Source organism: Neolamprologus multifasciatus, chromosome 19 (genome assembly GCF_963576455.1).
Source record: "Neolamprologus multifasciatus chromosome 19, fNeoMul1.2, whole genome shotgun sequence".
NCBI classification, from domain to species: Eukaryota; Metazoa; Chordata; class Actinopteri; order Cichliformes; family Cichlidae; genus Neolamprologus; species Neolamprologus multifasciatus.
The window spans coordinates 25,130,842-25,153,254 of record NC_140457.1 but is presented as its reverse complement, the minus strand read 5'-3'; the positions used below and the strand labels follow the sequence as shown (position 1 = coordinate 25,153,254).

The window sequence follows — 22,413 nt, the reverse complement described above, 5'->3', positions numbered from 1 at the left end:
GGCAGACAGGAGAGGGGAGCATGGCATGAAAAATGTGGAACCATAAACATCATAGTTATTTTGCATTCAGGGAGCTCCACATTGTACAGTTATTTAATTTGATCATCAGTGCTAAACATAAACTCTGATTTTGGGCTGTTAGTTTGACCGAACGAGTACTTAGGAGACCTCACCTTCAACTCTTTGTGAAGATTTGAAGTTTTATCTTACTAGAAAATGCTGATGGAATACGATTGGTTTGTAGCTGCTTCTTCTTCTTCTTCTGTTCTTTTTTCCCCTCCATCATTTAGGCTGTTTTTACAGAAGATTACTTGTTGATATCCACTCTGATGTACATACACACAGAGAATAACCTTCTCTGGGACCCCTTTCAGAGGTTTCATCCACGGCTGCACCACAGGCTGCTCTTTGTGCTGATTTCTGGGCCTAACTGAGATTATATGTGTGCGCGCAATATCAGGGTGGTTTCTGGGTTATCCTAGGCCACACACGCGCGCGTTCTCTCACATACTTTTAAGTACAGTTGCACACATTTTTATGCACAGTGTGTCTCTAGCTCTCTCTGCTTCTCTCCCCTCATTCACCCTGGTAGTCTCTCAGCCAGCTCCAAGCCGTTTAGCTATGCCCCCTCGCTTTGTCTGTGTGGAGGGATTACTCTGTCCTTTGTGATTATCTGTCTATTAATAGCTTCCTTTAAGGCTGTTCACATGCTTCAACAGAAGCAGAGTTGCAGGATTCCGAGGCCCCGGGCTCTCCAACACAATCCGACCCCGAATTGTGAAGCGGGTAATTACAGTAATGATCTACGGCATACTGTACACTGCTGTACTGAGAGGAAGGACTCGCACATACACACCAAAGAGTGCAGGAGTACACACAAAGCAAGCAAGAACATTTTTTTTGTTTTTGGTTTTTTGCTGCGGTGTGCAACAAATTGGACTACATAATAATGTATATTGATACAGCTTGCAGGCGCATACACAGCCAAACATAAAATACAGAGGCTAAGAAAGAGCTCTCTTCTGATGCCACTGGGGTGATGAACCTCAGATATACACCCATCACGTATAACATTAACAATGGTTATCTCTTCATCATGGCACCTGTTAGTGGGTGGGATATATCACGGAGCGAGTGAACATTCAGTCCTCAAAGTTGATGTGTTAGAAGCAGGAAAAATGGGTAAGTGTAAGGATTTGAGCGAATTTGACAAGGGCCTAATTACGATGGCTAAGCGACTCGGTCAGAGCATCTCCAAAATAGCAGCTCTTCTGGGGTGTTCCCGTTCTGCAGCTGTCAGTATCTGCAAAAGTGGTACGGTGGTGAACCAGCAACAGGGTCAGGGGCAACCAAAGCTCATTGATGCATGTGGGGAGCCAAAAAGGTCTGATAGAAAGGTGTGAGAACACAAAGTGCATCACAGTGGTGTATGAGGCTGCATAGGTGCAGAGCAGTCAGGGTGCCCATGCAGATGCCTGTCCACCACCATAAAAGGTGATGGACAGTAGAAATGATAAAAAGCACTGATGGGCATGTGAGAACTGGACGATGGAGCAATAGAAGAACGTGGCCTGGTCTGATGAATCAGAATTTCTTCTACACCACATGGCTGGTCAGGTGACTATGTGTTGCTTACCTGGGGAACACTTGGAGTCAGGATGGATTATGGGAAGAAGGCAAGCCGGCAGAGGTGTTCTGCTGGGAAACCCTGGGTCCTACCTTACATGTGGATGTTACTTTGACACATACAACCTCCCTAAGTGTTGTTGCAGACCATGTACACTGTTTCATGGAAACCCTCTTTTAGCAGGATAATGCATTCTGCCACAAAGCACAAATGGTTCAGCAATGGATTGAGGAGCACAACAATTCTGAAGTGTTGACTTGGCCTCCAGGTTTCTCAGACGGCACTGTTACTAACATCTGGCTAGATCGTGCTAGATACCAAGGTGCATCTTCAGAGGACAGGGCTGTTTTGGTATTAAAAGAGGCACCAAAACAGTATCAGGCATGTTTTGCCTGATCAGCATATTTATTCTTGTATTGCACACTGCCCTCTGCACTCACTATATACTGTATAGCACTTTCTTGAACATTGTCCTCTGTATACAGCCTTGTCACCCATATGCATATTACACAACAATGTGACAGATGAAACCTTCTTGATAAAGATGCACGCACGTTTTTCCAGCCCACAGTTCATATTTCACGATGCATAGGCATGCACATGAAGGGTGCTTCACATGCAACACATGATGTGGAAGAAGAGGGACCACTTTGATGCCATATTACTCTCCTGTTTTGCAGTTATGTGTTCAAAGAGAAGACTACATACACACAGACATGACGTAGGACAATCTTTACCTTTTTTCTTCTCATCTAAAGTAACAGGTTTAGATGTGGAGAGGAACATACAGGGATAGAACACAGAGGACACACCGTTATTTTAGCCCAAAAAATCTTTCGTTCTTCACCTAGAGAGACCATAGGTCAGGAAAGTTGTTTACTGTGTTACTGTGTGTGCTGGTTTATTAGGGTTTGCCGTCTGCTACTGCTGAATCCAACACTGATGAGTGATAAGAGTGAGCAAATAAGGGTTGTGCTGCAATGGAAATGGATGCTGAAACACCACAAACCAGGTCATCCCTGGGGTCAGCAACGCAATAAAGTAGTGCAAATGAATCTTCTAGCTGTCTTAATTTCTGATGTTCTTTATCAAGCAGATTGTTTCATTTGAGCAGAAAAGAGTGAATCCCTCTTATGTGTACAATAAGACTGCAGCACAATTTGTGGGCTATTTGGAGCGCTGAGTAAACTTGGCAGGATAAGAATATTTTTGCGTGTGTTGTAACATCTCAACCAAACGTGAAAAATTCAGCTAAAATCAGCTTGCTGTGCATTCTCTCTGATAAATGAATGTTTATTGTGGAAGTTTGTGGAGCAGGGATTAGGACTGCTGCCAGTCAGCCAGGGTTTGGGTTTGATTGTGACTGGCCCGGTTGGATGCAGCCTCAATGAGCTGAGCTAAAGCAGGAGGCCAGCAGGTCGTGAGTAACTAGTGGCATTTGGATCAAAACACATTCAGCATAATCACTTTAAATGCGCTCAAGGAGATCTGCAGAGGACTTTTTTCCCCCAGGACAGGAAACTGCACTTTCTCTTTAAACGGTCAGAGCTTCAGGAAGAGGATTTTAGCCATTCATTGTGATGAGCTGACAAAAAAGGAAGAATGAACCAAATCATCCATTTATACAGAAGTTTAATTATGTTTCTTCAGCTGCAGATCATTTTCTAATTTCCCAAGTTAATATTATTTAAAGGAAGTAAAGTAGAAGACATTTTAAACCCTTTTTATTTCTAACAGGATGTTGAGGTTTGCTACACAGGATGCTTACAGCACAGTTGAAGTATTCTGGTCATACGTTAATATGATTCTGCTTCTCTGCCATACAAACAGTTTATGCACTATTCAGCCTCACAGTGATTGCTTCTTCATAACAGCAACACCGATGTATAGATGCTTCACACATCATGTGTCCTTGAACTTTTATTAGTTCCCCTCTTGTCAGAGTTTTTACAAAGCTGAATTGGATTTGGATTTTGTTGACTAAAGTCATCTTAGTTTAGGCTAAACTGGAGCTGCCACAGACTGACAGGAAGCACATTAAAGGAAGGCATCGCACTGAATTTATTTCTTTGATTTAAAAATGATTTGTAGTTAAAACTAGACTTGATGTAACAATTTGTGTATCTGTATCTAATCACTATTTCTACTACTGGAAAGGGCCTGCTCAAGTGAGAGAGCTCAGTGAAATCAACAAATATGCAAAGTTTTTTGCATTTCTTTCTATAAAATAGGCATATTTCCTTCTTTCAGTCTATTATTTGGTTTGAAAATGAAAAGTAAAAATGAAGTATTTCAGAGGTAAAATAATGAATCACCTACTAGGGCTGCACGATTAATCGTTAGAAAATCACGATCTCGATTCATACTTATGTGCGATCTCATTTCCAAATGACCAGGATTAAAAAAAAAAAAAAAAAAAGACGACGACGATTGTACCGCATTTTGATCCGGGACGTAATCTGCATGAAAACAAGCGCTCACTCTTCCTGCTCAACAAATGACAAGGGCGGAGCCTTATACCACGTGATACAGAAGTTGTGCCGTGTGATGCTCAAATTGGCAGGGAAAAAACAACGGAGAGCACGTCAGGGATGACGAGAAAGTGACTGGAGAAAATCCGTCCCGGTCAACCACCCAAACATCAATAACGGGAACCTTATACAGCGCTTCCCTATACACGAACTCCCGCAGGCAAAAAGAAATTACGGAGGCTATTACTTATCACCTGACCAAAGACATGGCTCCATCAACACTGTGCAAAACGAGGGATTTAGGAAAATGATCAACACCCTAGACAAACGCTACACAGTGCCGTCCAGCAACTATTTTTCTATTGTTGCACTACCTGCTCTGTACACGCAGTGTTGAGCAACGGTGGAGACGAATTTCAAGCAGTACAACATTTTGCGGCAACGACAAAACGTGAGACATTTGTTGTTTTTATGTTTATTTATTGTTTTTATGTTCAGTCTCAACTGTTACGAAGTTGATGTGCAGTTAATAAGTGTAATAAATATTTATACTGGAAAAGAAAATCGTGAGAGAATCGTGATCTCAATTCTAAGTCAAAAAATCGTGATTCTCATTTTATGCAAAAGCCCTATCACCTACTCACTATCACAAAACCTTCATGCTATGGTGAGGTGAAAAAGTCATTTCACCGGTACTCCCGAACTTTCTCACTCATTTACATGTATATTGTGACTCATCGTCAGTAGCAATAGAATTCAAAATGCAGCCAAGCGCTTTGAAGTGTAATTGTGGAGCGCACACATGCACAGTAGTAGCAGTGTGCTGTCTTCAGAGCAGCAGCTTATCTCTTACATAATAATGGCCCAGTCCTGCCGGGTTGAGAGCACCGGGTCTTGAGTTGTGGCGATCTGGGAAGATTGTTGCTCATCTCCCTCCGCAGGTCTGAACTCTGTGCGACCTTCTTGTCGTGTCTGTCACAGTGGGATCAGAATAAAGACACCTGCCGCCTTCTTCTGCCTGCACATCCATACCATTCGTGACAGCGTTGCCTCTCCCATCAGAAACACTCGCTGCTGGATAATGAGGCTGTCACACTCATCCTGCCTGTGCAGACAGGGGTCTGCAGGGAAGATGAATAAGTTAAAAGCTGTTGCAGAGGAAGAAGCACACTTTTACAACTGAGGCATGCACTGGTAGCATCCTTCGTTTCTTTTGAACAGTCCTCCGTGAACATCTATTGGAGAGCTCGGAAACTCCGATTTCTTCTTCTTGGCAAAGTCACACATTTTCTTCTTTGTGGCTGTAACTACCCACCTACTTCATCTTGTGTTTACTCCAAACAGAGATGCTCTGCTTTCGCTCCAAATATTAAAACAGGTGATTCAGGAAGCGACAAAATCAGCACGAGATGAGGGCAGATCAGTAACAGTTTAACTCCTACATGGTATTGGATGTGTCTTTAACCCAATCTGCCTGTAGACAATTGACTAAGAAGTAGAGAAAGTATAACTTGATCTCAATGTGGCTAAAAATGGTTTTCATTACCAACAACTTCCTGTGCTAATTGTTTAGTTAGAGAAAACAGGTTTTTAGTTTCAAAGGGTAGAATCCTGACCATGACCATTAATTGCTTTTCTCATAAAATGGTAATGAAAAAATAAATCAATAAATATTAATGTGGTTATTTGTGTGTCAGGCCTCTGTCCCACCAGGTCTGCTCAAATCCCTGTTTTTACTCTGCCCGTCTTTGACCATGTGGTGTTTGCTATTACAGCTTTCTGGTAGCTGCGGGAGTCAGAAGCATCTGCTCGCTCCAGATATGTGTCTTTACCAATTTATCTAACCTTTGTCATCATCTTTCTCTTTCCCCTGTGTTTGCTTTTGCCTGTCTAGACGTGCCGGCGGCGGAGCAGCCGGAGCTGTTCCTGAAGAAGCTGCAGCAGTGCTGTACTGTCTTTGACTTCATGGACACGCTGTCAGACCTCAAGATGAAGGAGTACAAGCGCTCCACGCTCAACGAGCTGGTGGACTACGTGACCGTAAGCCGGGGCTACCTGACGGAACAGGCTTACCCCGAGGTTGTGAAAATGGTAAGAAAGAATGAACCCGCCCATCTGTCTGTTTCCATTTATAACCTGCGCAAAAGCCTTTTCACTTTTCTACATCTGCAGTTGTGTTTCTTGAAACTGATATAATGTTATATATAATGCAGGTAATGAAATGGCATTCAGTTTCAAATAACAAAACAGAACACTGAATTTCAGTTTTTTTGTTTTCGCCATGTCCACTCACAACTTTACACCATCTTCATCTCAAAGACAGAGGAAAGTTTGCAGTGATGGGTGTTGGTTTGTCTGCACAAAGCCCTTTTGTCAATTTTTGACCAATAAATCATTAAGCTGACCTTGTGGATGGAATCTAAATTTTAATGGACTGTTCGCCATTCATTCAAAACTTTACAATCTATCGTTTTTTACAGACTGCTACCAAAATTGTAACCTCTTTGGAGCAGGAACTGAAAATTTTATTACATTTAATAAGATAAAAATGGCTGTTTTTGTAGGTGGGGTCTGGAGATGTTTCCTGTCTTAGCGTGTCATCCCCATATCTAAAGAATTTTACTGTCTTTTGACACACGTGAAAGTTTAACATTAAGGTAACCTGCACCTTTAAATTTCGAGTCATTGATGGGGCAGTGCTGTGTGGCCGTTGTAGGTAGTGTTGGTGTGTAAAGCTAATGGTGCTGAAAATGAGTACTGACAGACATGTTTACATAGTGGGCCTCCTTTGGGTCAAAGCTTACTTCTTAAAGAAAAGCTTGTTTGTAATAATTAGATTTCACTTTTCCCAGTCGTCTTTTTGTGCAGTCATGTTTTGTCTCACGCCTGGAAAATGTCGGCCCCCTGCTGCCCTCAGCACTGATGGTGTAAAGGTGTGAGTGGACATAGTGAAAATGTTCTGTTTAAATTTGTTACTTGTCTTTATTCAGTGGGAGGAAACTGATTCAGCTTCAGTCTGATGCTTGGATTCTTTAGTTAGACTCACTAGAGCAGGCGAGTGGGTGTTGCTGTGTTCTTTTCTCAGGGAAGGAGTAGTTGTAGTTGTTTTTAGTTTTCTCTCTTGTAGGTCAGTCAAATTTATGAGCTATGTTAGTTCACTTTTAGCTCTGTTCTTTGATTTGGCAGCAGCCACAGACCCTATCCAGCCCCACGGGACGTCCATTTTTTTGGTTTAGTATGTAAAGTCTACTACTAAAGAATAAATAACTAATCCTGTGTGGTTGAAATGTTGCTTCCCTCTTTTCTTAGCTCAGCCGGGGCATAGCAGTGATATTTGAGTGCTCCGTGTACAGACACATAGGAGATGAGCAGATACACAGGAGGAAAATAAGAGCAGAACAGGAGCTGGTGTGCATGTTGGCAGCTACGTATGTTCAGCTAATGAACACAGACCCCACAATGAACAGAGGCCCTGAAGTACTCAATGCTAATATTTTTTTTAAACTAGTGCACCAAGTTGTTATTAGGTTTAATTACTTGGAGCCTTCCACAGAGTATATCTTCAGGCCGTTGAGGACAGTCATAACTGAAGGTCTGCTGCAGTACATACAGGTACTGTAAAAGAAGCAGTCCTGTGCTCAGACAGAAAACATACTGGTCTAATGGACATGTAGGAAAACTGACACAGCACAATATTATTTTCAGAGGTTTCTGCCTGATGACAACTCTTTGATAAGAGTTAACAAAGTCGGTCTCATTAAGAAGAGACATACACGTGGACAGCATTGTAATTCATTGTATTATTCTTAGTGAATCTAATGTATCACCTGCCACACATCTGGACTGATGTGGTTTACACTAAACTCTGTTAGGTTTGCTTTGTATGTGGCTAAATGTACTGCTTCATGGTAGTTTTTGTTATCTAGTAGACTATGAACACATAATTAAGTACTCTAAAGCTGAAGTGTAGACATATATACATGTAGATGCTGCAGTGAGGGTTGTGAGACTTCTGACTTCCTGCCAGATTTAAAGCATGCTGGTCTGGTTAAAGATGCAATGTTTGAAGATTGTTCAATGGAGAAATGCATCAGAATAGTTGACAAGGAGGTCCATGGTTGTGTGTAATAATTCCCCCAAAAATGTTTTGTTAAATTTTAACCCTGTCAATCCACTCGAAGAAAGAGTTCGAAGAAAAACTGAAGTACTGACGCAGAGGCTCAAATATTAAGGCATGAATTGAAATGTGGTTTTGGAAAGTTGTTTAAACTGACACCTAGTGTCATAAGATTTAGACTTTAAACTTTTTTACCTTGCAGGGAACAGTTCCCTGCATTGAAGCATCCCTCACGTAAACAGCAGTTATCATCTATATGTTGGGTCAGAACCCCAATTTCCAGTCACTGGATTGAAGTTCCCGCTTTCTTGTTCCAGGTGTCTCACAACATATTCCGGACCCTTCCGCCCAGTGACAGTAACGAGTTTGACCCTGAAGAGGATGAGCCCACACTTGAGGCCTCCTGGCCACACTTACAGGTAAAGTGTGTGTGTGTGTGTATAATGACAACCCTTTAGGAGTACTTTGGTGTAATTTCTTTACTAACTTCTGCTAAGTTTGTCTATATAACCACATTTCTGTGCAGTTATCAGTGAGTTGCCAGGTAAAGCTCCTTAGAACAGGCTGAAGCAAGAGCAGTGGTGGGTAGAGTTCAGGAGGAAGTTAAGAGCAAAGTAGTACTGGAGCGTTATGGGAAAGATGGCCAACCAAAGGGTGTCAAGGAGTCTTGAGATGTAAGGAGAAATTTAGGAATCTAAAAGGAGGGAATACAGGGATGAGCAAACAATGCAGTGTTTAATAAGAAATGTGGCAACATGAGGAGGCGCTAAGCTGGGAAGGTTGTACCACAAGTTAAGGTGATGGAGAAGTGAAGAGAGTGTGCTGAAAAGCTGGAAGCAGAGAAGGTAGGACTATCCTGAGATAGGAAATCATAAAATGGAAGGAACTGGCTAGGATCAGGTGAGGATGGCAATAAGGCAGCAGGCCTGCAGAAAGTCTTTGTGGACTGTAGCTTTGCAGATAATGATGTGATTTGAAGTGAAGGTTGGCAGCAGGTTAGAGTGACCGTAGAGGGGTGGAGGTGTGCCCTGGAAAGTCCACGTGTGGAGAAGGGTGTTTAATATGTGGCTGCCTACAAGAGCAAGACCAAATTGCACTGTTGTGTTTGAATACATAATACATGAAAGTGAAAATTAGTGCGCTTTAGAGGTGTTTGCAGGCCTGTTCCTGAATCTCAAACAGAAGCAGGCTAGCAGTGCCCCCATGCTTCTAGTCTTATGATGGTTGTGAGAGTGGTTATTTCATTCTTATATAGAAAAATGGATGATGATATTTCCCAGAATATACATTTAAACTCCATTTAACTTAAATAGAGTTTTTTTCTCTACCTTGCTCATCCCAGATTACTCTGCTTTTTGTGACATTTGAGCCGTTTCTCCCTTTAATCCAGTTCTGTTTGAGTATTTATGGGCTTAATTCAATGCACTTATATCTGAGAAGAAGTGATGAGCCTTTGGACTTTTCTATTCTTTTCCACCTGTTATCATGTGAAACAAAGATTTGTTTGCGTCTGAGGTTAACATGAATCCTTTATCAACCGTGTTTCTTTCTCCAGTTGGTATACGAGTTCTTCATTCGGTTCTTGGAGAGTCAGGAATTCCAGCCCAGCATTGCCAAAAAGTACATAGACCAGAAGTTTGTCCTACAGGTGAGTTGTTGAGTCACCTTCAGAATTCTGCTTTTCTACTTCATCATCTTCTTTACTGTCAGTTTAGCTTTTTCATGTCTTTCTTTGCTTTTAAGGCACGTTGCTTTTTTCTGCCTTACTCCCTAAAATTGATTTTTCTCCCCCCTCACCTCTGTGTGTATTCCTCGTGTCCAGCTCTTGGAGTTGTTTGACAGCGAGGACCCTCGGGAGAGAGACTATCTGAAGACAGTCTTGCATAGAATCTACGGCAAATTCCTGGGGCTGAGGGCTTTTATACGAAAACAGATCAATAATATTTTTCTACGGTGAGTAAACATGAATTCTTCAGATGTCTGGGCTGGAAAAAGCTTCTGTTTGTATGTGAGTGGAATTTTTTTCACGATAAAAAGGAAGCCACGGTAGAAAGTTGCCAGTCAACGGAGTGGAGCTAAAAATTCGAATAGACAAGGCTCACAAATAAAAGCAAAGAGCTGAATTCTTGATGTCTGCCGTGAGGGGATCAGATGGCTCTCTTATTCAGTAGAGAATATTTGCTGGCAAAGCTTTGCTCCACTTCTCACCTTATAGGGAAAGGTCACTGAAAATCAATACAGGCTTGTTCTGAGTGATCTCCTTCATCTTATGATGTGTACCCTGTTCTCCTGGATGACGGTGCTGTTTGAGTGAAAATGATGTGAGCTGTAAGCTATGGTCTTGTCAGCTGAACACCTGTGGGAAATATGGACCGATGTCTACGCCCTTTGCACACATGCACAGCAGCCCTGAGTTTTCGTAGACATCATCCGGCAAATGCCAGAAAGCACAAATGTTGTTAAACAGGCAGGGTCCTGCGCCCTGCACCAAACTTCTGATTGGATCGTATGCAAGAATAGAGCAGCTAATTGTTCAGTGAAGTCATATGAGTGGGTCACATTTCCTCCATAAACCAAACATTTCTATTAGTGGAAACCCAGCTAAAGTGGACTGTCTCCTGCTGTGTGATGCATGTGAAAAATGACAACTCTGATTAGCGCCCCAACCTGATTTTCTCCTGTTGGTGACATCATGTGGAAGATTATGTCCTCTTCATCATCATCTCCTTCCCCTTTTTCGTCTTATAATAATTCTTGACCTTCTTCCTTGTTTTTCACCTCATTCTTCACTTTCATCACCTTTTTTCATCTTGTTTTTCTTCCTCCTCACCTTCCCTTCACCTTCCCTTTGATGTCCCTCTTCACTTTATTCTTCTACACCTTCTTTTTCACTCTATTTCTGTTCTTTCTCACAATCATCCAAACTCCAAATTCCAAAATATGTTTCAGAAGAACGAAGTTTATCCCTGCCATCTATAGAGTCAGTCTGTTGAAAGCCGATGACGGTTTTTCCTTTAATATAATTACATTTGTGTCAGTGTTCCTCAGAAGTTTGTAAAGGCCACAATAGAGAGAATATGGGACTCAAACGTGGAGAAACCCACCCCAGAATAAGTGATCATGGCACTGTGTGTCTGCTGAATGTGTAAATGAATAAAGTGTGCGCTTATCCAAAAGAGCCAGTTATTGCAAACAAGCTTACACTGAGAGTTTCTGCTTCTGTTCTGATTATTTGTACAGCCAAAGGATGAGAAGGATCTTAGAAATATCTGTGGCTGTTGGTTCAAACCTGGAACTCCTCTTTGTGTGTGTGTGTGTGTGTGTGTTTTGTCATTATTTGTGTTAGTTTACAAATTACCTGTTTTATGCCATTCTTTGAGAGTTTTAGTGCTTGTGTCTTTTCATCGTGTGCCTTCTCTCATCTCCTCCTCGGTCTGCCTCCCTCTCTGTCTGTCTGCAGTTTTGTTTATGAGACGGAGCACTTCAACGGGGTGGCTGAGTTGCTGGAGATCCTGGGGAGGTATGTGGGGGGCCTCTGAGCCTCAGACACACATTTACATTCTGCTCTGTTATTGCTGATGCTTTTAGCCTGAGTGACTGAGACCTGAGAGCGACAGCAGAACTCAACTCAACTCTGCTGTCTTGCTGTGGTTTTGTAGATGTAACAATGAGGATTTTTTTTTTAACGTCTTTAATTTAATCAGGCAAGCTGGAGGTTTGTTTTTTTAAGATACCCAAGGAGGCTAAAGACATGGAACTAAAACGCTGAATGATTAGGTTCCATAAAAACAGGATTTTAACAGAGCAGAGTGAATTCCAGGAGCACGGTTTGACTTGGAGATGAGAAGTAAATTAATCCTCCTTTCAGCTTAACAGTCTTTTTAAGCAGTGAAACAAGATAGAAAGTACATTGACTTTGTGATTCGAGTTGTTTGAGGTCAGACAGAGAAAAGGGCATTTTTCTGTAATACTTTATTTGTTAATAAACATATTTTAATATCCAGAAACATATCCAGATAACCTCCTTGGAACGTCTTCAGTGCTCTGGAAACTGCAGTGTTTTACACAGACATTACTTAACATTTGGGTACCCACTCTGACCATTTTTAAAACATTTTGTAATCAGACGTTGCCTCTCCCAACTTTCCTCTTATTTAAGTTCAATCTCTAGCGTCAGCTCTTTTGAGTTTGCTTTTGTACCATTTTTCCACATCATTCAGCCGCTTCTTCGGAGAAGATCTCATCCTGTGGTCACACTGATTGGACTGCAGCTAGCAACAGCAGTCTCTGTTCTCTTCTGGAGCTCCACTGTGAGCTGAGGGCCATTCTAACTAGAAACTGCAAAAAGTTGGAGAACTGGCTCATGTGACCTTTTGACAAGGTCGTCGAGGTTGCATAACAACAAGGACTTCAGGGGTGCATTCACCACCTGCAGTCTGAGACAGTAGCTTTGGACTGCAATGAGACTCATTCAAAATAGAGCCAATTGAAATAATTGCAAAGAACGTAAAAAACAAAAGTATTATTTAGTCGCTCAGTTAGGAATGCACGCTTGTGTATTTGTGCCACAAACAGAGGGTTGACCCGTGGAAAACACTGATATGTATATGACGTTAAGGTCGGCAGATAACAAATGACATATGTTTCATGGAAAACGATCCGCAGTCCAACCTCTGACAGTCATAAATTTTTGTTGTTGACTATCAAAGCTTCAACTGATTGTCAGGGAGAGCCTGGACGAGCGTGACAAACCAATCAACCAACATTAGATAAAGTCAAACCAACTCCAGAAGAAACATTCCAACTATGGGAATGAGACAGGCTTCTCCTTGGAGAGCTTGCTGGCACATGCATTCAATAACATCTCTGACGTTTGTCTGGCACACAGCATAGACATGGAGCACTGTCACTTAAACAAACATGAATCTGATACAACACAATGTAAAACAAACAGGATTGTTGCGATTTTTGTGAGGATCATCAGGTTAGGGCAGGGCGATATGACCAAAAATATTTATCACGATATACATTTGAAAATTTGCGATAACGATATAACTGACGATATAATTGACACGAGACAAAATACTTTACAACTCCACAACTTTATTAGTGCAAAAAAACCCCATCAATGTATTTTCACTTAAACAAGCAGCTGTTTTTTGTATGTGCATTAAAGTTACATAAAAATGTAACAGTGCAAATTCCTTGCTGACAGTTTAACCAAAAGGCATTTCCAGTGGAAACTGGTCGACATATCCTCAGCATAACCATGTGTAATATCCACAAAACTTAAAAAGAGGTTATACACACAAAAATACCGTAATATTATGTTGAAGCACAGTACGTATCACCTCGCGGAGTGATACGTACTGCGTATCACCTCGCGGAGTGAGGTGAGCCGTGAGCGAGGTGAGCCGTATTGCTCCGACAATCCATCAAGCGGTGCTGCTTCGTAGCTTAGCAAAGTCGTACTAAAACATTTGACAGATTTTCGAGCGCCGTGTACATAAAATCGTTTCCAGGTCAGTAAACACAACCAGAATTCATACATAAGGCACACGGGATTATAAGGGACACTGTCGATTTTCAGAAAAATCAAAGGATTGATTTTAAGTGTGCCGTATTTTCCAAACAACACGGTAATAACGACGGCCCGCTAGCATGCGCTACCAAAAATAGTGCTTTGTTGTTTATCTGATGGACGAAAGCTAAACCAGTTCCACATCACTGAAGTTGCAGCATTTTAACAAACCAGTTCTAGTTCATCCGTTTCATTTAACGATCCGCTTTCGCTCTTCTCATTCTGCGTCACCGCCTTGTGCGTATGTAAACATAGGCAGTGCGCACGCGCGTTTTACCCATATTCTATCGCGATATTTCATTTTCCTATTGTTGCCCAAAATTACACCGGTATTACCGTGAACGGTATGATATAGCCCAGCCCTACTTCAGGTCTGTTTTCTTGGTTCAAGTCAGGCCTGTGTTTCTTCCCCAGGCCACATCACCCGTATAAACAGTGTTCTTTTGGCCTGCAGCTCATTGATCTTCCACTTGCTTTCATAGGGTCACAATAAAGTTCTTTTATGTGTTCTTGTTTAATTTATATTCACATTTTCCTCTTTGTCTCCTCCTTATTTCTTCCAGTATAATCAATGGTTTTGCTCTGCCACTGAAAGCAGAGCATAAACAGTTTCTGGTCAAAGTGTTGATTCCCCTCCACACTGTCAGGAGTCTGTCCCTCTTCCATGCACAGGTAACAATAGTGCGTATAGAGTATGTGGGTAAAAGCTAATATCTGCCACCTTTAGATTTGGTGGAATCCCAGGCGTAGTTTATTCACAAACAGAACTTGGAAGCTCGAAAAGTATCCTGTTTGCTTTTTAAGGTGTGCTTTCGTGCTATAGCTTATGTGTATGTTTGTGTTTTTATACACGGAAGGAATCTAAATGTGTAATAATATTATAGTTGACAGCAGCTGTGAAAATCAGCAGTGGTTTAAAAAGTAAAATCATCTGAAAGCTCGTTCACTGCTACGTTTGTACGTCTGAGCTGCTGTTGTAAGCCTTGCTCGAGGCTTAATGCGATGTTAGTTTTAACCTCCGGATTCCTCTCCTCACAGTTGGCGTATTGCATTGTACAATTCCTAGAGAAAGACCCAACATTAACAGAACCAGTAAGTATCTATGCACAACTCCTCCTACGAGTCACCTTTGTGTGCCGCCGGGGGGGCGGCGGCACACAAAGGTGTTCTGAAGTCAGAAAAATGTATTAAATGGACGCTGAGTTAAGATTTAGTGGTCAAATCACAGGGACTGTATGCAAACATCGCTTATTACTCAGTGTGTAATTACAGCATCTGTATTATTTCATTTTTCATTCCCCTCCCAGTTTGTCATGAAAGTGTTTCACATCAACGACAGAGTCAGAAATGTAAAGAATGACATTAGTGTTATTATTATTTCAAATCAAATACTTGTATTTAAGAAAGAAAAGGGGGGGGGGGGGGGGAGGACCCAACTGTATGAACTCTGGCATCTTCTCTCTCAGGTCATCAGAGGCTTACTGAAGTTCTGGCCAAAAACCTGCAGTCAAAAAGAGGTGAGGCTTATTTGTTGCTAAATGCAAAAAAAACCCCAAAACAAAACAACAACAACAAAACTGTGTGTTTTAAACATCATCTTCTGTGTGTTGATATTGTCCATCTTCCACGGCACTGCAGGTGATGTTTCTAGGGGAGCTGGAGGAGATTCTGGACGTCATCGAGCCCACGCAGTTCGTCAAGATCCAGGAGCCGCTTTTCAAACAGATCTCCAGATGTGTCTCCAGCCCACATTTCCAGGTCAGCGATGACTCATTGTTCCTTTCCTGACAATGCCTACGTTTCCTGTGGGGTGGGGGTGGCCTAATTTGTATGATGGGGAACTTTGTGATTTGTGCTTAAACAGTTATTGGTTATTAAAGAGTGACAAGTGAGTGGTTATTGGTGGCATGAAGACATGGCTCAGTTAGTGCGCGTCCGTCTCGTCCCAGGTTGCAGAGCGAGCTCTTTACTACTGGAACAACGAGTACATCATGAGTTTGATTGAGGAGAACTCCAGCGTCATCCTGCCCATCATGTTTGCCAGCCTCTACAGGATCTCCAAAGAGCACTGGAACCCGTGAGTAGCATGACTTCTGTGTAATAGATGAGGCTTAATGTTTTCACTTTCTACTGATGTTCCTTAGGAAATGTATACTTCAAGACCTGAGTAGAGTCACACATACAACCCTCTGTACCCCAGCAGAAGTGCATTACAATGTTCCACATTCTTCAGAAAAATCTGAATTCCGAACAGCTAAATATAGCTTAGAAAAATGATATCAATTGGGAATTAGTGTTAATTTGAAGATCACAAGTAGATTGTTGAAACTGCATATGATTGTTTAAGTTACTAGTCACCTCAGGATTCCTCTCCTAAGCCAAAGTCAGGGCTGTAACACAGGAAAACATGCATGCACGTTTATTTATTCCTAATTTTCAGCAAATTAGACTTTAGCTGGCCAGGGGTGAAAATATAAATTACTGAAAAATATTTCATTATCTTGTACCTGTTTTTTGGTTTTATTCCAAATTTATTGCCAAGTGTTGATATTATTCAGATATGGTGTGCGTACACGTTTGTAGACACAACCAGTCATCGAAACATGCCAGCTGGCTGTGACTGTTGTGGGGTGCATGGGGCACATATGGATCTTAAAGAGGGTTATACTCCAGTGCTAATAGGAACAGCATGTTCCTGTTTTTAAGAATAAATGTGGAATGTTTGGAAAAATCTACAAATGGGCTTGATTTTGATCTCAAATGGACAAAAATGTTTGTTAGTTTGCGAATCAGTTGGGCACACATCGCTGGATGTCTCCATAATTTATCCAAAAATGAAGGCTGGAAGCTCTGTGTCTGCTACCACAGAAGTCTGAAGGAGCAATAAAAATGTGTCGCTGTAAGTTGTCTGTGCTTTTCCCTTCTCAGGGCAATCGTGGCGCTGGTATACAATGTACTGAAGGCCTTCATGGAGATGAACAGTACCTTATTTGATGAACTCACAGCCACTTACAAGTCGGACCGCCAGCGGTAAGAAGCTGCTCACATCAGCAGCAGCAGCAGCAGGGGTGATGGGGACTCATGAATAATGTGATAGTTTGTGATGCCTCCAGGGAGCTGCTTAACACATTACAGGAACACACACAGTGCTACTATCACCCCACTGTGTCAGTCTCAGGATCAATATTAGATGTTGGTTAAAGAAAAGCCACACTGATAAATACTTTGAGTTAGAGCACCAGACTTCCGTTTAGAGTGACTGATTCAATAAAAACATTTCTTTATTTTTTCCACTTAGAGCTAATGCTTATTTTGTGCTTAATGCTTGTGTGTTTTTGTGTTCCAGTGAGAAGAAGAAGGAGAAGGAACGGGAGGAGCTGTGGAAGAAGCTGGAGGACCTGGAGCTGAAGCGGGGCCTTAGGAGCGACGGAATCATCCCAACTTAACAAAGACAGCGCCGCGCTCCCCTCTGTCCCTCCCCTGTCCTACTGCTCCTCTCCTCCTCCTCTCCCCATCCGACTCCCCGCTCCTCCTCTGCCCTGATCCCGACTCTCCTGCCCTCGACATTAGCCATGTCTGCCCAGAGCTCCTGATACAGGCTGTCGTCTCTGGATCGACACAGAGCGCTCGCTGGTTTCTTAATTTTCTTTCTTTCTTTTTTTTTCTTATGCTTTTTTTTTTCCTCCTGTGTTTGTGCGACTTACTTTACAGTAGATTCATTACGTCTGTTTTCATTATTTCAACAGCACTGTAAATAATTGTTTTTTTTTTCTTTTTTTCTCCCTTAAACTGATATTATTGCAAATGGAAAAACAAAACAGTAATAATAATAATAAAAAAGGAAGAAAAAAATAGTAAAATGAGAAAATCACTTGTGTGGGAGGGGAATTTAAACAAGAAAAAAAACTTTTTGGACTGTAGGACGTGGAATGAACTCTTGGAAAATATTAAAAAAACACAAAAAAAGAGGTTAGATTGATTTTAACTCTTCACCCCAGTCTTCTTCAGTATAGTCCCATATGTCATTTTTATTTTCTTGGTTCTCCTCTTTGCTTTTCCTCTTGTTGCCTCCATCTTTCTGTTCCCTCTCGGTCTTACCAGGCCCCAAGTGAACCAATCACAGTCGCCCCATTCCATCCAAAGGACACCCCTAATCTCCCTGGCCTGTCTGCAAATTCTGCTTCCTGTTTAAAACAGGCAATGAATCGAACAAACAAACACACATTAATCTGACAACAGGGCCTTTCACAGTGCACACACAAACACACCACTGACTCTTTAAATGTGTTTACATGTGTGTCCATGCAAATCAGGAGAGTACATAACTACAGGTTCTTTTTTCCCCCTTTACTTTGGCGCCCTCTGGTGGTAGTGCCAATACAGATGATGTTAAAAACAACAACAACAACAACAACAAGGCTCAAAACAAACTTTAAACGTGTGCAGTCATAAATGTTCCACACAGCAATAACTGAAATGGTGATGGGGGCTTTGTGCAAACTTTCTCCTGGTGCTTTTGTTTCACCTGTCCCGTGAGACGAGTGTCTCTTTTGAGTCTTTTATAGTTATTCAGCATCTCATTTTATTAACCTCCCTGGCAATGTGGCTGGTTGCCCGATGTTATAACAGAAAGAGATTAACACATACAAACCAGAAACAATTTGAATCCAGAACCATCTGCATGTAAACACACTCCTATTCATTTCCCGCTCTCCAAAAAAAAAGACTACCTTCCATTAGCTGATTACGTTCCTTCTCTGTTTTTGACCCCGTCCCTCCTGCCATACCAGGTATCGCTGGTATCAGTCTGGCACTGGTACTGTCTGGCCATAACGGGGGACTCACAGCTAACGACAGACACACACACATGATAACGGGTCCTCAAAGGAGCGCCAAAAAAGAAAAGTACTCCTCGTGTGAAAAGACGAGCGCCTCGCCTCACCTCCCGCCCCTCTCACCTCGTCCCTCTAAGCCCACTGGGGGGGCGCCGCGTTGACTTCACAGTATTACAGCAACAGTGACAAAAAAAGACAACCCTGTAAATTGTTATTGAATGCAGTACACTGATAATCTTGTATCTTGTAGTAATTTAGCCTATGTTTTTTGCTTAGGAAACTGTGGAGAGGAGTATCCAGTATATAAAGAGGTATTATGGAACAACTTCCTGGTATTTATGATAGTGTTTCCCCTTCTTTTAGTCTGTTTCTTTTTTCTTTCTGTCTCACTCCTCCCGCTTCTCTTGGTTTTTATCTCATTTTGAATATTTTGATGAAGTTTCTTTTGACCATTTGAAAAATTATATTATATATATATATATATATATATATATATATATATATATATAATATAATTTTTCTCTTTGTTTTTTTTTTTTTTGTTGTTGTTTTTTTTAGTTGGGGAGGGGAGGGTGGGAGGGAAGGAATGCAGGGAGGGGTGAGGGCAGGTAGGCAGGAGAGGGTCAGAGGGGGGAGGGAGGCGAGTGTAGAGGGAAGGCACTGAGCAGACCACTTTTGCCCTGTTGGGAGTCTTTGACAGTGAACCTCACCCCCTCCTCCCTTGCAGAATTAATGTGTGCTTTAGAATGGCCCAGATGTAATATGATTTAAAAGCTGAAAAAAAAGAAGATAAAAAAGGGTTGGAGAAATACAAATGTTTAATTATTTTAAAAAATAAAGAGATATTAAATTAAACCTGTTTTGTGATAAAGCCCAGATGCTGAATTGCTTTATTTCACTGGGTTCACAGGGTGTGTGTGTGAATGTGTGTGAGTGAGAACCGAGATCCAATTTTACTTTGTGTATGTAGACACTTTGCAGCCTGTTGCAAAACTATATGTGTTCACATTTCTTTAGCTGGATTAAAACAAAACAAAACAAAAGTCCCATAAAATAGTATTTTTGCACCAACCCAATGATTCTAAAGAGCTTTTTGCTGAAAGCTTGGCATCTGTGTCCTCAAAAATGATCTACAGCAGATGAGTGGTACCTGAAAGTCACGTACTTAAGAAACAGCAAAACATCCAAAACACCGGACACGGGACCTGAGAGATTCTTCTGGCCCTTCAGTTGATCATCTACCGTTTATCGAATCCTCAGCGGAATTGAAGGGTGACTGTCGCAGGAAGAAAGCTGAGGTATGCCAAATGACTGAATGAAAATCAGTGGCAACGTTATTATGTTGTGATGAGATCAAATTTGACATTTTTAAGTCAAGTCATCACAGTATATACAGGGGAGAGATGTACAGTAGTGAATGTCTACAACCTGTGGAGGCTCTATCGTGGTTTATGTCTACGTTTTAGTGGTATTGGAGATCTTACCAAACCTGATGAAATTATGAACCATACAAAAGTGATGCAGTACCATCAGGAAAGTTTCTAATGGGCTTCAGTTTTTAGCATGACAATGATCCCAAACACACTCCTAATGCAATAAATCATACCTGGATACAAAGAAAACCCACATAGATACACAATGAACACTCAAGGTGGGTCTCCCCACAGCTCGGACATCATCTTTAAAGCAGTGTGGGATCATCCTGACAGAGAACAGAACAAAAGGCAGCCAACATCCAAAAATATGCTTGAATGCCCTTCAAGAAGACTGAACTATTTCTGAAGGCTACTTTAAAAGAAATTGAAAGAATATTTACCTAAGAGAGTTCAGGCATTAGAAACATTAAATCTGAAAGAGAACTCAAAGTTTTAGTAGACATTCACAGCATCTAAGAGGTTGCGATTTAAAACACTTTAACCAAACTGGATCATTTGTATCCAAACCAAGATCAGGAAGACTTAAAGGAAGCATGTTTACCGGATGAACACATGCAGAAATAGTAAGACTCCATTTTTTACAGGTTGAGTTTGCCTACAAGAAAGAAGTATCTGTAAACCAAGACAGGAACCAACTCCAAACTGCTGAGGTGGTGAGACTGGACTGCTGATGGGAGTTGGAGCACCTGCAGTAACCAAGCAGCACTATGTTCATCAGAGACCTGCTCCAGCCCTCTGGGTTCAAGCTGTGAGCAGAAAGCCAAAGAGCCCCAACACACCTCAAAGCTTTGAAGAGCTGTTTGAAGGTGGCTGTCATGGATTTTCTGAGCAGTCAAATGATCAAGACCAATGAGAGCACTAACAAGAAGAAACACCCCTGACACAGGAAGATCCTTGTCAGAGGTGAAACTTGGTGGTACTTTTCTATGGAGAGTTTACATGTTCTCCTTTTGCCTGCATGGGTTTTCTCTGGATGTGCTGGTTTTCCCCCACAACCCCAAAAACATGCCCATAAGGCTTACTGGTTACTCTAAATTGGCATTAGTTGAGAGTGTGAAAGAGACCACTTGAAGTATTTAGAATAAACGGCTGTATGGTCGGCTGAGGTCAATGACTGAAAGGATTTTTGTGAATCTCAGTCCATTGTGAGCTCGTGCTGGGAATACATGGGTTATCAGGAGAGCACCAGGAGTCAGCCAGGTGTGTCCAGGAGGTCTGCAAAGACAGAGATGTGTAAGGAAGTAGATTTTAGTGTGGGATGATTCTGCTCATTACCACAGTCCACATATACCATGAAGAGATTACAAAGCAATCATCCAACTATGGTAGACACGAGTTTCTCTCAGTGTAATAAATAAAAGAGCTGGGGCACCTGTCTTGGACTGTAGTTAGTAAATTTCTGAAGACATTTCTTGAAGAGAGCTCCTCTGAACTGAACTGTGGAGTGTTGCAGTACTTGAGGTGGTCAACAGAGGGCAGCAGAGACCTACAGTTTACAGGTTTAAACTCGATCTGGTGAGTGGGTCACAGTTAAAGTGACACTTTAAAAACCAAAGTTCATTCACACAAGCTGTTTGTTTATGTTTTATACAGGGAGATAAAATCTTTAAAAGAATAGATACTAAAAAACATCCACACCCCACAGAAAGGCCCGAGCCTATTAAGAGGTTCAAACCCAGAATTTTTCTTACTGAGAAGTAATAATCCTTACCACTGTGCCAACGCGCCGCCTCATGTAGCACAGAATCTGAGCTCCTGTGTCTGTGCTTGATTCAGTGCTGGTCACCCCCAGGAGACCGGGCACGCTGTGGACTGCCGTTAGGATCTAATTAGGATCATCAGTCAAACCCTGGTGGCTCACATGAGGCTTCTTGCCTGGAATTTTCCCAAAGCCCCTGGACACATTTGGCTCTGAGCTCTTTACAGCAAAAAAATAAATAAATAAAAGAATAAAGTAGTAACAACACTGCTGATAATTATATACACTCCCGTTTCTCCTCTCTGTACAGACTTTCTTTGATCTCAAAACAGTCACATAGGAGGGAAGAAGAAAAAGGAAGATCATTTGCATCTACGTATCTGCTCAATTCGTTCATCAGGCGAATATCTCCTATACTTTCCCATTTGAATGCATGGATTTCTGAGCCAGAGACAGCCAGGATCTGTGTCTCTGAATGTTTCTCCAATCGTTTCCGTTTCATTTGCTGTAAAACCCAACTTCCTGCTTTCTTCTTTTACCAGCATTAAGTGGTGCCTTTATTTCTCCCATGATATGAATTATGCAACAGCAGTAAAGATAAATGTTATCTTGCATGTGGCCTTCTCGGTGCATCACTGTATATTGTC

The 22,413-nt window shown here is 41.7% G+C and overlaps 1 protein-coding gene across 4 annotated transcripts in view; it reads left to right on the top strand.

Moving 5' to 3' along the window:
- The window catches only part of ppp2r5eb (protein phosphatase 2, regulatory subunit B', epsilon isoform b), a 53,031-nt gene extending 33,545 nt beyond the window's left edge, over positions 1 to 19,486 (top strand). For all 4 annotated transcript variants that reach the window (XM_085143187.1, XM_085143186.1, XM_085143185.1 and 1 more), the window contains 12 exons: positions 5,993 to 6,189; positions 8,533 to 8,634; positions 9,771 to 9,863; positions 10,038 to 10,168; positions 11,676 to 11,735; positions 14,360 to 14,468; positions 14,835 to 14,888; positions 15,263 to 15,313; positions 15,435 to 15,554; positions 15,746 to 15,873; positions 16,725 to 16,826; positions 17,143 to 19,486. In XM_085143187.1, the coding sequence (XP_084999313.1) occupies positions 5,993 to 6,189; positions 8,533 to 8,634; positions 9,771 to 9,863; positions 10,038 to 10,168; positions 11,676 to 11,735; positions 14,360 to 14,468; positions 14,835 to 14,888; positions 15,263 to 15,313; positions 15,435 to 15,554; positions 15,746 to 15,873; positions 16,725 to 16,826; positions 17,143 to 17,242 (1,247 nt within the window). In that variant the 3' untranslated portion in view covers positions 17,243 to 19,486. The remainder of the gene's footprint in view (positions 1 to 5,992; positions 6,190 to 8,532; positions 8,635 to 9,770; positions 9,864 to 10,037; positions 10,169 to 11,675; positions 11,736 to 14,359; positions 14,469 to 14,834; positions 14,889 to 15,262; positions 15,314 to 15,434; positions 15,555 to 15,745; positions 15,874 to 16,724; positions 16,827 to 17,142) is intronic.
- The last annotated feature ends 2,927 nt before the right edge of the window (positions 19,487 to 22,413 follow it).